At 47.3% G+C, this 16044-nt stretch overlaps 1 protein-coding gene across 1 annotated transcript in view; it reads left to right on the top strand.

Moving 5' to 3' along the window:
* Positions 1 to 394: 394 nt before the first annotated feature.
* Positions 395 to 16044, top strand: part of bcl2a (BCL2 apoptosis regulator a) — a gene marked incomplete at both ends in the record, with an annotated part of 35148 nt that continues 19498 nt past the window's right edge. Inside the window, one exon of the mRNA XM_080543416.1 lies at positions 395 to 979. Within this exon, the coding sequence (XP_080399542.1) occupies positions 395 to 979 (585 nt within the window). The remainder of the gene's footprint in view (positions 980 to 16044) is intronic.

Below are 16044 nucleotides of genomic sequence, written 5' to 3'. Positions count from 1 at the left end.
TATTTTCTTTAGATTATAGATTTCAATATGCATGCATGTATTTAACCTTTTTTTTCTAAGAAAGAAATGCATTTTCTCCTGTTCTTGGTTTCACAGTTGTAGCCTACTATTGGGGAAATAGGGTTTATAATAATTTATAATAATTTTAATTTTAATTTTTAGGGTTAATTTGTGACAGTAGGGCCTGCGTTTCTGCCTTTCAGGGCTGGAGCAAAGTGTTGCTATGCAAGGTAAATGCACTTCTAGAATGTCAGTGATGCGATGTCTCATCTGATATAATAGATTACGTCCATGGAACGTTATTAGTTTGGAGTTTGGAAAATGCATTTTGCGTAATTGCGCAGCAACTCTTTGGATACCCGGCTGGATATTGTAGCGCAATTGCTTTTCCGTGATGGCCAACGAGCATCACTATGACTATGACAGTCGCAACATCGTGGTGAGATACATCCACCAGAAACTGTTGCAGAAAGGCTACGTGTGGGAGTTCCACGTGGAAGTGGGGGAAAACGACCCCCCTGAGAATCAGAATGGCTTTGACGACCACCCCACCTCCCAAGTTTTCTCACGGCGGCCCCCCCAGCCACCGGACACCGACGAGGAGGACACCGGCGGCTCCCCGTCTCCAAACCACCGGACACCGGCGCCACCACCGGACCCACACGCCACGCTCCACCGGGTGCTGCGCGAGGCCGGCGGGGAGATCGAGAGGATGTACCGGCGGGACTTCGCCGACATGTCCGGTCAGCTCCACTTCACCCCGAGCACGGCGCAGCCCCGGTTCACCGCGGTCACCGAGGAGCTGTTCCGCGACGGGGTGAACTGGGGACGGGTGGTGGCCTTTATGGAGTTCGGAGGGACAATGTGCGTGGAGAGCGTGAACCGAGAGATGACCTCCCAGGTGGACCACATCGCGCAGTGGATGACGGAGTATCTGAACGGACCGCTGCGCAACTGGATCCAGGACAACGGTGGCTGGGTATGTGTCATGTCGTGATGTTAGAATTAGAAGGTTCTATCTCCATTTTTGTCAAAATTGAGTTTTTTTTACATAATCTGATCCATTAGATGTTTATTAATGCCTGTGTGGTGTTATCTTTAAAATGTTGACATTTTTGAGTTAGTAATTCATAAAATACAAAGGTTCCATCTCACAAAACATAATGGAATGTAAAAACTTTGACGCTCAATATCTCTGAACTGCCCTAAACGGAGATAGAACCTTATCATTCTAAGCTCACCTTTAACTGCTGGAGCCTAAACTCCTGTCCCCTGTAGACACTAGCCTGCCTCACACCTCCTGCCTCTGTCTCAGCCAGGCACAGGTGGTAGTGCACTCGCCCTATACCCACAGGGTTGCTATTTCAAGCTCTGGCTTTTGGCTCAGTCACAGGTTTTAAGTTCCTTCCTTGAATGTGCTTGTTGGAGGGAATTGGTAGGACTATTCTCCACAGGGAAATCCATTCTGGGTGCCCCTGCTGCTCTCATCCCTGCTGTGTTCCACTCCCGTCTTACCAACATGTTAAGACCGCCTGCAGTACATAGCCTACACACCAGATTTTACTGTGTGTGTGAGTGAGTGAGAGAGAAATGTATCAAGAATGTAGACTGTATTTTAAAGAATTGCATTCCACTCTATGGAGAGTTTTAGCAATGCACTTGAATTGTCATCTTTGAACCATCAAAGTGGCTCTTCTATCCAATGGTGAGGGTTAGGATCCTTCAGTAATGGTTGTAGTAGGGCCCTTCCCTCAATCTCCATAGTTCCATCATGTGCTGTGATGTTGAAAAGAGACACTCTGTGAACCCAGGGGAGGCTGGTGAAGGTAGAAACCTGAGGACGGTTGGCTCGTTGGAATGTTAATGCCTGGAGTGGAATAAGGAACGGCATCACACATGTGTTTGATTGATTCCATTCCTCATTCCATTCCATGCATTACAATGAGCCCATCCTCCAACTTCTACCGCCACCAGCCTCCCCCCAGCTGTGAACTGATCAAAGACTAATGTTGCAGAGAAGACACACGATGAACTGATTGCAATGAATCATCTATAATATATGAATCATCTTATATAATATATATATATATATATATATATATATTATATAAGTAATATAATTATTTTTTGAACAAAATGTCTTTTTTTCAATGAGTGCTATAAAGCGATCATATACGTCATCTTGGCTGCTAACGTACTAAGCTGCTCTTCCATCCATGTAGTTCATTAATCCCTGGATAAAGGCAGCAGGATAATTGGTTCATCAGTGGAGACTTAACTACACAGTTCAGCTCCTGTGCGATGTGCTGCTCTCGCCCTAGTTCCCTTACCTTCTCCCTGAAGGGGTACACTACACTTGCTCACTCTCCAGTATGGATTTAACAAAGAACGGACTGGTGTTAGAGAGGTGGTGGAAACTCCCTTAAAAACCCACGTTTACACAATCTAATACTTCTAAATCAGAGGGAGGCTGGTGGAGGAGGGAATCGGAGGATAGACTCATTGTAACACAATCATTGGGTGAGAAGGGTGGAGGAGTGAGCCGGGTTCTGCTGTTGTCCTGCCTCCTGCTGGGCAACTCTGGTTAAACAGAATGTGACCAACACCTTCTGCTTTTAATTAACCCTCTCTTATTGGTCTGTCTCCAGGGATGGAACATAATGATTTTGGACACTGGACAGCTGTGCTACTAGACTGCAGTTTCTACTAGCCCAGAGGTCCCAAAACAGGCCTAAATGGCTAAAGCAAAACTACTACACTCTTATTATTTCCCATAAATGTGCCTACATGTTGTGAATGTTCAGTTGAGACATTATTTTGCAATGAGAAGACAAAATGTGTCACTGGTCTGATGGTCTAGCTAGCCAAATGTTTCACTAGCCAGCTCTGACAATGACTAGCCTCAGGCTCACTAGTGGGCTAGCTTAATTACCTGGCAACTATTATGTATATGTCCGATATGGAATAACGAAGAACTTCTTCACAAGAACCAACCTCCCATCCTCACCCATCCCCAACTATCCTCCACTGAAACACCCAGAAACAGCAGGTTAAGACATCTGTAGTGGATAAGATGGGGATGTTTACCAACGTGTCCAAAAGGTCAATGGACGCTGTTCTAAACGAGACCGCGCTCTGGAGTTGCTTCGTGGGCGGGGGTCTCATCATCCAGTTAGGACATGTGTAGGACCCCCATCGTTAAGAATAGCTAGCCAGCGCTAGCTAGCATCTCGTTATCTTCGCTACAGTGACTTGGAGCACCACAGAATGCCTCCTAATAACCAAGTCCAATCCTCTGTAGCCCTCTTCTGTCCCTGTATGTAGGCCCTCTTCTGTCCCTGTCTTTGTGTAATACAGCTCTGTGGCCCCATTAAAGAGAAATACTATTGTTTATCTGTCCAGCTTCTTCCCAGCAGGAAAGACTTAGCAGCCAATAAGCGTATATCCTCGGATGTCAAAGAAACGTTGCATCCCAATAAGAGAGTTTCTGAGTTGTCTCCAGTTAGTTAGGAGATTTTATGATGCTCTTTGGGTCTTGGATGTCTACTAGTTTTATGTTGTTCTGTTTGATGTGAGGTGGGCGGGGTGGTACAGGCTTTGCTCTGTATAATCTGAAACCCTCTCAAAATGTAAGTCTGATAACCTGAGTGTTCTCTAGTTAAAACATCTAATCTACAGCCAGTATAATATTGCCAGTGCTAATCAGATTTCTATGTCGACAGATGTTTTATTTGTACAAACAAATAACCAATAAGATAAACACAGGAGACTACCATGGTGTGTGTGTGCGTGTGTGTGTGCGTGTGTGCGTGTGTGTGTGTGTGTGTGTGCGTGTGTGTGCGTGTGTGTTTGTGTGTGTGTGTGTGTGTGTGTGTGCGTGCGTGTGCGTGTGTGTGCGTGTGTGTGCGTGCGCGCATGCATGGGATTGCAGGTTGCCTTATGAGGGATCTCATTACTGCAGTAAGTGTGTTTCATCCTGGTGCAAATGATCATTAGTGGTTATGGCAGTACAGTGCATGCACCTAACTGCCTGTGTGCCTGTGCGTGTACCGGTAGTACAGTATTACATGAGCAGAATGGATGGATTTAGGATTGAAATCAGTCAGTTATTGCTAATAAAACCATTTGCAAAAATGTCCATGTATTTCTCTGAACAAGGCTTTGGAGACCCATCCAAACCACTGAGAAGGTTACAGTACATTAAGTCTCGACAAGCTTTCTACCAAATTAGTTTTCATTCATTCGCTCAGGGTTGGTTGTACTGTACGCTGTGCTAACACGCTGCTTCCACAGACGTGAATGCCTGTGAATGTTGCTATTCAGGTACTCCGCCCACACCTCACATACCTGTGGCTTACCTGTATGCCTGCGACAGGTGTAGGTCTGGCAGGCATGTCTGACCTGGTTTGTTAGTCTGTTAGGGTGCCAATAGTAGAAGGCTGTTTCAAAGGGACACGAAGAGAAAAGCTCTTCAACAGCGCGGTAACTTTGCTCAGGTGTTCGTTTCCTGTGTGTGAGTGTGTGGGTGTGTGTGTGTGTGTGTGGGTGGCTGTGGGGTTGTATCAACGCTTTTTCAACTGATATTGCTTCTGAGAGCGAACTTGACATGGAGGAGGTTGTGTGTGAACCCCCCCACGCCGACCCCCCCCCACTCCATTTCCCTGCCCCCCGCCCCCCGAGAGACAAAGACCGGAGAGACCGAGGAGGATACTTTCTCTTATAGATGTTATCTTTGAATAATGGTTTCAAACAAAGCTGCTGGTGTATCCTGCAGCTGCCGTTCTCCTTGCACCCTACACACACATAGCACACACGTGCACACACACACACACACACACACACACACACGGCGGGTATTGAAGGCAGAGGAGAGAGAGAGAAAAAGAGAGAGGGCAGAACAGAGAGACACGGTGGGAAGGGAGACCTACATAAGCTTGTGTGTGTGTGTGTGTGTGTGTGTGTGTGTGTGTGTGTGTGCGTGCGTGTGCTTGCATGAGGTCCACTTCTACCTTCACCCACCACCCTTGGAATGTAAGTCTCTCGATTAACAAGATGTCGAGCGTTAAGGGTGTCTGAGGACGATGGTCCTGGCGTGGCGTAGGGAGAGAAGGACAAAGGCTGCTGTCAGGTCTTAGAGAAGGGACTTTCTGGCTCTCGTCACCCTAGTCCCCTGTCGTACACAAAGGGAAATCCGATTTTGTTTGACAAAAACCCCTGCCAGTTTTTTAGCAGAAACACACACACACACAGATTCACACACACACACACACACACACACACACACAGATTCACACACACACACACACACACACACACCAACCCCCTCTTCGAAACAGCTTTTCAACCACCCACACCATAGTTGTCGGGCCTGACAGTTGGCACATACGACACCACATGCATGCAGGAGCAGTTAACTGTTAATCCATGTCTCCCGCCGCTCGAAGCAAGGATAGAGTCAGACGCTACACACACACACATCAACAAACAAGTACAGAGATGCAACAGACTGCTATCTAGACAAAAGGACACACATCAGACTGCAGACTGGCAGAAGAACAGAGACTAGAGATTAAGTAGTGAATACATACCCTGACTACAGACACGCATGCACTAGAATACCCTGAATACATACACACATAGTCATTCCGAGAAAGAAACGGGCAACATAACTGCATAGGCTCACATGTTCCGACCCCTACACGCACACTCTGTTTGTTGTGTCATATTATATGCTCTGCGGGTCTTGTGTGTGGAAGGGTGCGTAGTGCGTAGGCAGGATTGGGGGGCTTGCTAATGGAATTAGTCTGGGAGCTGAGTGTGTGCGTGTCTGTGTGTCTGTCTGTGTGTGTGTGTGTGTGTGTGTGTGTGTGTGTGTGTGTGTGTGTGTGTGTGTTGCGTTATTTAAAAGGTTTCTCTTTGCCTCTGTATCTGGCTGACTCAACTCTGATTTATATTGGTTCAATTCAATCCATGTTGATGTTTGGGGTTTATTCCCTGTTCTAGATCATTTTCAGTATATTCACAAATAATCACTATTCATCTTTTATGGATCTAATCAAAAACATAAGAAAGTTGATTAAATCATAAGCAAGTTATAAATGTGATGGTTTGACTTCTCAACTGTGTTCAGCACTGATAATGTGTCTTAGATAATAATGTCTTTAGATAAGGAATTGTCCCAACATACTATCTGTCTATAACATGTACTATCACAGAGCAGTGTGTGTGTGTGTGTGTGTGTGTGTGTGTGTGTGTGTGTGTGTCTGTGTCTGTGTCTGTGTGTGTGTGTGAGAGAATCGTCCCTACATACATGAACCATCACAGAGCAGTATGTGTGTGTGTGTGTGTGTGTGTGTGTGTGTGTGAGTGTGTGTGTGTGTGTGTGTGTGTGTGTGTGAGAGAGAGAACCGTCTCTACATGCATGAACCATCACAGAGCAGTGTGTGTGTGTGTGTGTGTGTGTGTGTGTGTGTGTGTGTGTGTGTGTGTGAGAATCGTCCCTACATACAGAGCAGTGTTTGTGAGCCTCCTTACACCCTGGAGCCCTTAATCCTGAACCCCTCTTACCCCCTGGAGCCCTCTAACCCCCTGGAGCCCTCTTACCCCCTGGACCTCCTTACCCCCTGGACCTCCTTACCCCTGGACCTCCTTACCCCCTGGCGCCCCTCCTCTTCCTGGGCCCCTGTGAGGGGGAAGAGACTGAGGCTGCCCTGACAGCAGTGAGGTGGGCCCCAGCCAAGTTTCCTCCTCCTCCCTGGTGCCTCCGGGTGGCTGGGGGTCCTGGGGGTCTGACTCTGACCTGCAGCATCTGCTGCTCCTCTCGTCCCCGGAAGGGGACTATCTCTCTCTCTCCCTCCCTCTCTTCCTCCCTCTCTCTCTCTCAACAGTCCAACGGAACACTGTAGAGTAGTCAAAAGCATGAATGCCTCTCTTTCAGTCTGCGTGTCTACAGCAAGACTCTCTCCCTCTGCCCCCCCCCCCATCTCTCTCTCTCTCTCTCTCTCTCTCTCTCTGACCAGCCAGTCAGCCTGTTTGGTGTTTGCTGCTCGTTAGTCTGTCTTGCCCTCTGTTGTTGAACTGAACACAGAGAAGATATGGGGCCCTATTATGCACTTCATCAATAAGACGAGGCGGTAGATCTAAACTTAAGACGTGGAGGCGTGGTCAAGGCCACTTTGCTATTATGCGTGCTGTAGTGGGCGCCTAAAACCCGGCGCTAAGCAAAGAAATTAGTCATGGGTGTGTTTTGGGCGTCTTCTCAATCAACCCAATCAGCGTGCCAGGTGCCATTCCCTTTAAGAACCGGCTGCGTTGAGTCATTAGCGCTATGCTATTATGGAAGTCCTGAGAAGGAGGTCAGCGCGCTTCTCTGCCTCTCCCTTCTGAAATAAAGCATTTATACTGTGACCGTAATTGACGTCTTGCCGTGGAGCCACGTGCGTGTTCATGTGTGCCCACCAGGGGCGGCGCTAGGGGGTGGCTACTGGGGCTCAAGCCCCGGATGTTTTCTGAAAAGCCCCGAATGTTTTACTTAAAAAAAAAAAAAACTCTCGTGAGTAACGTGCAGTACCGGAGTCCAACAGAGAGGCAGCAGCTGCGCGACATTAGCCTGCATACTGCGTAGCCTACCCTGCCCTGAAGAAGAAGTGATCTCAATCAGTGCCTCTCAATCAGTGCCTGACTTGCAAAATTGTAAGGATGGATATCCGAAAGTTGTTTTCAACAAAACAAGCGCCAAGAACTGTTGCAGCAGCCGTATCAGCAGCTGACAACAATGACATCACCAGCAGTGATGACATAGATGATGTTTCAGGTTTGTGAATCTTATTAGAAAGGTGACTGACTCACTGACACTACTTTTCCGGTTTGCTAATGCTAGCTGGCTATCATAACATAACGTTATGTTATAATGAAAATGAAACATAGCAAGGTACTGTTACGGTACATGGTAAGAAATCAAACAAAGGATAATACTTATACAAATAAAGTGAATAACAGGCTGATAGTCTTTGATATCTGCACTCTGGTTGACTGAGTAACAAGTGAAAAAGAATGATGTAACGTTAATGTTACACCTAGTAAACATGGAGTAACCACATTAAGTATGCCCTTATGGTAGTATGTATGTATACAGAACATGACTCAAATCTATCCTAAGATGTAACGCTAACTAACTAAGTTTGTTTAATGTCCCAGGGGGGATTTGATTTCACAGTACTATACACAGGCCAACAATACGTGTAATATATCGTCATATAACACAGGACAAGACTCTAAATACAATATAAGTGGTGAGCACAGAGTCTGCCCTGATATACATACTGTAACATAACTAGCCTCAGCCCATCAATTATGTAATTCTATACAAATATAAATGATGGTGACTGACAGGGGGAGCTACGTGTGCTGACCTCCCTCTGTGCCCAGAACCACCACAATTAGTTTGCTTCATTAAAGGGTGTGAATGTATATGTGTTCTCCAGTGCCTTTTGTCCGCTTTAAGGTGGTGGTAAGTTGAAGGTTGAAGGCAAAATTTTCCGGCGCGCTCCGCGCGCACATTATATTCTCCCTCTGGGCTAAGCCCCGGATCTCCTACGATCCTAAATCCGCCCCTGGTGCCCACATGCATGCGCAAACCGCGGAGGCGCGCTCGTGTTTCAAAACGTGCATGAAGTCTAAACTTAAGAACTTTTCAAACCACTTCTTAGCGATAGGAGCAAAGTCAGATCGCATAATAGCAGGGGCGCCTAGTGCACTTCATTAACATATGAACACTCCCACAATAATTTTAATTTTATAATTTTGCCATTTAGCAGACGCTTTTATCCAAAGCGACTTACAATTACGAATTACAGGGACATTCCCCCTGGAGTAACTGAGGGCTAAGTGCCTTACCCAAGGGCACACTAGTAGTGGTGGTGTGGCTTCAAGCGGGATTTGAACTCACAACCTTCCGATCCCAAGTCCAACTCACTATCCACTAGACTAGACCACCACTAACCCCCAACAATGAGCAATATATGCACGGGAGTTTTACGTCTTATGTGTGGGCGCCTATTGACACCTGCATAATAGCAGTAGCGTGTATGAAGCGCATAATAAGGGTGGCGGTAGGTCTTAACCTGGCGGTGCGTCTTAATTAACACTTAAGACGGCAAGTTAAGAAGTGCATAATAGGGCCCATAGTGTCACACACACACACACACACACACACATACTCTCTCTCTCACACACACACACACACACACACACTCATACTCTCTCTCTCACACACACACACACACACACACACACATACTCTCTCTCTCACACACACACACACACACACATACTCATACTCTCTCTCTCACACACACACACACACACACACACACACACACACATACTCATACTCTCTCTCTCTCACACACACACACATACTCATACTGTCTCACACACACACACACACACACACACACACACATACACATACTCATACTCTCTCACACACACACACACACACACACACACAGGCAGGAGTCTGTGCGCTCTACCACCGCTGAATGATAATAAGGCATTATTAAACCGATGCAGCGAGAGTATAGGCAGAGCTGATGTCAGAATCAAAGCAGAGATCGTCAGGCTGTAATTACGTGTTTTAGCTTCCTCTGATGTTGAATGTATTATTCATGAGAACAGGGCCCAGAATCTCCTGTTAACTTTAAAACACACAGACTGTGGAAGTGCGAGGCGCTCGTTCGCCAGCGAGGATCTAAAACCTGCATCTTAGAGCAGGCCTTGTTGCATGATGGGAAGCCTCGGCTCAGCCTGCCAGGCTGGGGAAACTCACTACTGCCTGAACCTGCTAGTCTGTCTGTCTGTCTGTCTGTCTGTCTCTCTCTCTCTCTCTCTCTCTCTCTCTCTCTCTCTCTCTCTCTCTCTCTTTCTCCCCCCCCCTCTCTCTCTCTAGCTCCCCCCCCCTCTCTCTCTCTATCCCCCCCCCCTCTCTCTCCATCCTTACAGTATGCTGTAGTCAGGGTACACGTGTGGATGAATAATAGATGGTATCCAGCACTAAAACAGCCAGGAAGCCCTTAGCACAACACAACACAACAAGACAGAAACACACAGTTTGCCTGCATATGGACACACTCACTCTCACACACACACACACACACACACACACACAACAGACAGATCTGACGACGCATTTATACAGGTGCTTGGGTATGAATGAATGAATGAATGAATGAATGAATGAATGGTCTTTATTGTCATTGATATAGTACAGGTACCAAACAATGAAATTTGGGAGGGGGGGCTCCCCTGGTGCTAGGAAAAAAAAACTAAAAACAAGAAGGGAAAAGAGCTGGTTTACATAAATAAAGGCTATGTACACTATCCACTATACTATACAAATAAAACACTGTGCTGTACTCTATGCTGTGCTATACCTATTCTAACATTTCCTATCTCTGAACCTTATGTACCCGAGGGTTGTCATATGCACATAGTGTTATTGCACATTCATTTAAAGTGTCGCAGTTTGCAGGTTTGAAATGTTCACAGTTGTGTTTCAGTATTGCACTTGATTTCAATCTAGTAGCTGCCATCAAATTGTCTAGATTGTCCAGGGCCTAGAACCTAGGTCTTTGCTGTGTTCAGGGCCTGAATGGCCCTGGGGTAGAAGCTGAGCTTCAGTCTGTTTGTCCTTGCGAACATGGTCCTGAACCGCCTGTCCGAGGGCAGCCGAGCAAAGTGTTCGTACCCAGGGTGGGATGGGTCTCTGGAGATCTTGGAGGCCTTCCTGAGGCAGCGCGTGTTGTACAGCTCCTCCAGCGAGGGGAGGGGGGCGCCGGTGATCTTCTGGGCCGATCTCACGACTCTCTGTAGCGCACTCCTCTCTGCGGCTGTGCAGCTGGAGAACCACACGCAGATGCAGTAGGTGAGGACTATAGGGTATTGGGGAGTGATGAGAATACAGCCAGGACACGTGAGAAGCAGGATTCTAAACATAGACACACCGCTCGCGTTGTGAACAGGCCACTGACACGCCGTCTTCATGAATTATGTATTCATCCTGCTCTCCTCAAACCCTCTCTCGGCCGTTGTGGATATGTGTGGAAAAGGATAGTTACTATAGACTTGTCCTATAGGAGCAGTGTTCTCTAGGGACTCAAAGCCTTTGGTCAAAGCCGATGTGGGTGACAAGCATACCTGCTGCAGTCTATCTGCTGGTGGTTTAGAATGAACAGACTTTGGTGTGTTGTAGTCAGAGCCGAGGAGGGTCTTTCTGGAGATCCGTGGAGGGCAGGGAAGTAGGTGTCTGTAAGAGTCTCTAGGCACAGAGGGAGGCATGATAGAGGGAATGGCTTGATTTATTGGCTCACAGTAGCTCAGGAACCCGACTTGGGCGTGCTGGCGTATTTTCAGCAAACGTTAAGTCAATTAAACTTTTCAACAATAATAACAGCGCTCAACCGGCAGAGACGGCGCCTCCACTCTGGTCTCTCTCTCACTCCCTTTTTGGGAATTGCTCAGCCCGCTGGTAGATGAATATCGGTCTCGGCAGGCTCTCTCCACCGTGTTCACTCCCCCAGGGGGAACAAACACACCCAGGTTAAATAGACCAGTTGGATAACGAGTCTGATTACTGACACCTGTCCGTAATCAGACCGTCATCCATCCCCCACCAACAGTCTGGCTCCCTCTGCAGGCCAGAACGCGCCATGCTCCCCACAGTGTCATTTTCTGATCCCAGTGCTGCAGTAGGACAGATACACACACACACACACACACACACACACACACATTTGAACATGTCACCAGTGCAGGTGCTGGGTCGGGATTGGTGGGGTGGGGCGCCGGGGGGGGGGGGGGTGGCGGCACCTTGTATTCCTCCCTGAGACTGATGGATGCTCCCCCCAAACCTCCCCATGGCTCACAGCTCACCTTTGATGAGGCTGATAGGGATTGAAGTGGGGGGAGGAGTAGAGAGAAGGAGGGAGAGGGGGGAGTACCTGAGTGATGAAGGGAGATGAAAGCAGGATCACTGTCACATTCCAATGTAGTAGGGTTTAGTCAAATGAAATCAAACTTTCTCTCTCTCACACACACAAACTTTCTCTCTCTCTCTCTCTCTCTCTCTCTCTCTCTCTCTCTCTCTCTCTCTCTCTCTCTCTCTCTCACACACAGACACACACATGCACAAACCCATGTACACGGCATAAAAACATCCAACACAGTCATATCACAGCAAGGTAAAACACCACAAAGTAAGGTGTGTGTTCCTTGCTGTGAGGTGATTATATGTTGGATGTTTTTATACTTGTGTGTGTACATTTGTGAGAGAGAGAAAGTTTGTCTTCACTTGACAGCACCCTGCTACATTGGAATGTGACAGTTATTCTGCTTTCATCTTACAAGGTCATAGACATGATGATGCAAGTCAGTGGTTTTAATAGCTCTTCTTGTCTGAATACCCTTCCTTCTCTATGGGCTGAAAATGTAACTTAACTCCCAACTCTGAGCCAAAAAAACAGCGGCTCCATAGAGAGTCAGCGTTTCTATCAACAAGACAACATGTCTTTCACTCTCTCTGTAAACGAGAGACTGAGATACAGCGTTCAGTTGCTCACTTTCTCTCTCTTTCTGTCCAACTCAAATGCTCCCGCAGTAATGCGCTCAGACATTCTGCTACACACACACAGAGACTCAAACACATACACACACACGCATATTGCCGCGGAAGATAGACGTTCCACTGGGGGAGGAGGGGGGGGGAGGGAGGGGGCATTCATGAGGGGAGCACAGTGGCAGATGGGTGATTTAGGATTCTGGTTGCCCACAGGGTCGCCCCCTGTTACCAGCAGGATGGGGAGGGGGGCGGGGTTACAAGGTGGGGGCGAGACGAGGCGCATAGCAACACTGTCATTCTCTCACTCACCCACCCTGCACCCCTCTCCTTTCTCTATTTCTATTTTTCCTCTCTCTCTCCCTCCCTTTCTCTCTCTATCTCCCTCGTTCTCTGTCTCTGTCTCTCCTTCTCTCGTCTCCCCCCCACTCATCGCTCGTTCATGCTGCTGTGTGTGTGTGTATTGTTTGGGCCCTTTCAAAGATTGTTCTTTTCATCTCTGTGTTTCACCCCCCCCCCCCTCCCCCCGCCCATCCCCCCCACCCCACCCCCCCCGCCCATCCACCCCCCGCCCATCCCGTCCCCCCCCCCACCTTCTCTCCTCCGGGCCCTGAAGGCTCAATCTGTCTTTGGTATATGTGCTCTTAACCTCTCTGGGGTGGGTTGAAAAAGAGCTTTAGGAACTCAAACAGATAGCTGGGGTCGTTGGGGGAATAGGGGGGTGTGATGTGGCTGAGAGAGGGAAGAGCTGGTGGATGTGTGGGTGATAATGATGCGTAGCCTGTGTGTGCTTACATCACCCAGGATTGCTACTGTACCAATAGTACCAGTCAGTCCATTGTCTGAATACTGAACACTCTCCCAACAAGGTTCACAGGACCTGCGCAGCCAAGCGATGTAAGCGGTTTTGTTGCGAGCTTGGCTTTGGTGACTTCTACTGCCTCCTCAAATTGAAAACGCAAGTTCAGCTCTTTCGGTGATTCAAGAACAAGTATCGGGTCTCTCTGTCCCGACGGTATTTCTTTCGAAATTAAAAAACAGAGTGAAAGCACCAAACTTCTGTTTTGACGCTAATGCAAATCTTATGCAAAGGGAAAAGTCCCCGTGTTTAACTGCAATGATGATGGCTTCTCTGTTTACCATCATATTCAGTCTGCCAGATTTGAAAGTCCCCTTGGTGGGTATTCCCCCTTGCAGAAGGAGTACCAACTGAAACATCAGCAGCAGCAGCCCCCTGAGGCTCAGAGACGTTGGGTCTAACTGGCAGTGCTCTCTCTGGCCGTGCCTGCTAAGCTCAATGTGCTTATTTAGCTGAATGGATGGCTGGATGGGTGCAGGTATGACGGATCGATGAAAGAGGGACATATTACTGGTAATACTGTAGGTCAAGATGCTGTTGAGCAAAACATTTTTTTTGAAGGAAACCTGAATAATGGTTTTCAGAAGATAATGTTCCTAAATAATGTCGTTGTGAATTACAGATGACACAATCTATCCATCAGACTTCATCAGCTCATCATACGTCCTCATTGCAAACAGCACCTAAGTAACTCATTTGTGGAATGTATTATTATTGTTGTTGTTGTTGTTGTTGTTGTTGATAATAATACAACTTTATTTATACAAGGGTGTCTCACTGAGACCAAGGTCTCTTTCTAAGGGGAGCACTGCTTACATTTAAGACACACACACACTACAGTAAGCATGCAAAGCACATCCCGTTACATTACATTACTACAATGTAGAATATTGTATTGTTTCAGTTGATAAAAAAGCTATAGCCTGAAAGCTTACTGTAAGTGACACCGCTAATTGAACCTGCAGACCACACTTCTACATCCTAACAGGTATGTAGTCATCAGACTCTCAGATGAAGTCATGGCATTCTCAGCATTCACAAGGCGAATATGGAGATAGAATAACTTTAAAATGTCTGAAATATCAGTAGATAGCTACAGGCAAATTGGGTGACTGCTACTCTTTTCACTCACACTATGTTATACTCCTGTCAAAAGTCACCAGAATGTCTTGTTTAACAGGTGTGGGGCGGGGGTGTGGGTGGGGGGTGCATCTTCTGTCATTGTCGGAATCGGGACAATTAGCCAAAATGCAAGGTGTTCACCTCAACTATTATTCAATTATTTCAATCTTGCATTTTGTTGCTCTCTCTCTCTCTCTCACTATGCCATCATGTTGTGTGGTGGAGGCTGTAGGCACCTGTTAGATTGTAGCACGGGTTTAGATAAGTTTGGGATGGATGTACTGTAGCTAACAAACATACGCAACGCTCTTGTGATCAGAGCTGTTTATCGGGTTCACTCGGGTAAGATAGCTAGAGAAACTGTCTGAAATACTAGTAAGTAGCTAGCAGGGCAAAAGGTTTTGTTCCACAGAGTTATGATGTGATGATGTCAGGGGCTGGAACATGGCCCTTTGTGTCTGTACAAAAACCTTTTTATCCAGGATTACGCCTGGAGTCTCTCATCAGATCACCCCTCACAGCAGCTGTGTGTGTGTGTGTGTGTGTGTGTGTGTGTGTGTGTGTGTGTGTGTGTGCGTGTGCGCGTGTGTGTGTGTGTGTGCATGCGTGTATTTGTGTGTGTGTTGATGGGGGCGTGTGTGTGTGGGAGGGGGGGGGCAATAAGAGCCTCAGAGCACCTCCTCCTCATTGGTCTATTTGGGAATCGAGAATTGCAGGAAAAGAACATCCTTGCGCACTAATTGGCACCTTCAGATGGGTTTCTAACACATGGCGGCCAAGTCTCTGTCACGTTAATGTCACGGATAGCAACACATTCACTAGACTGGTGTCCTGGAAGAGCATATCTCATTAGAGTCTTCAGGTAATAACAACAGAAGTGAATCGAGTCTCTGTTCTATCTCTCCAAGTCCAGTGCATCGATAGAACAATGCTGGATTGTTTATCCTATATCAGTGCATTCCTTCCATTCCTCTCTTCTTGGACAGAGCGAGCAAGATCAGCTGATTATCATCACAGAATAAGAGAGAGGAAAATAAGGTAAAAAAAAAGGACATTGAACTTTCCCCTGGTTTCCAGCCCCAGCAGAGTTAAGGAGGGAAGAGTGGGTGTTGAGGGAGAGAGAGGGGGGGGGGAGGCGTGGGTGGCAGGGGAAGTTGAGGGGGTGGAGGAAGAGGCAGCCGGGTGGGTGGGTGTATGGGTGGGTGGGTGGTTACTTAGCTCTGTTTACAACGTAGCTGGGACACATGAGAAGGGGTCTGTGCTCAGAAGCATTTCCAACCGCCCCCTCTTACCGCTCACCCCGCAGTGAGCTAACGCTGGAAATATGTTCCCTTTCTCTCTCTCTCTCTCTCTCTCTCTCTCTCTCTCTCTCTCTCTCTCTCTCTCTCTCTCTCACTCTCTCTCTCTCTCTCTCTCTCTCACTCTCTCTCTCTCCTCTCCCTCTGTTGTT

The sequence above is a fragment of the Nansenia antarctica genome, assembly GCF_963989245.1.
Source record: "Nansenia antarctica genome assembly, chromosome: 12".
Classification (NCBI taxonomy): Eukaryota; Metazoa; Chordata; class Actinopteri; order Argentiniformes; family Microstomatidae; genus Nansenia; species Nansenia antarctica.
The sequence above is the reverse complement of the archived record's forward strand: the minus strand, read 5'-3'. Positions and strand labels throughout refer to the sequence as shown.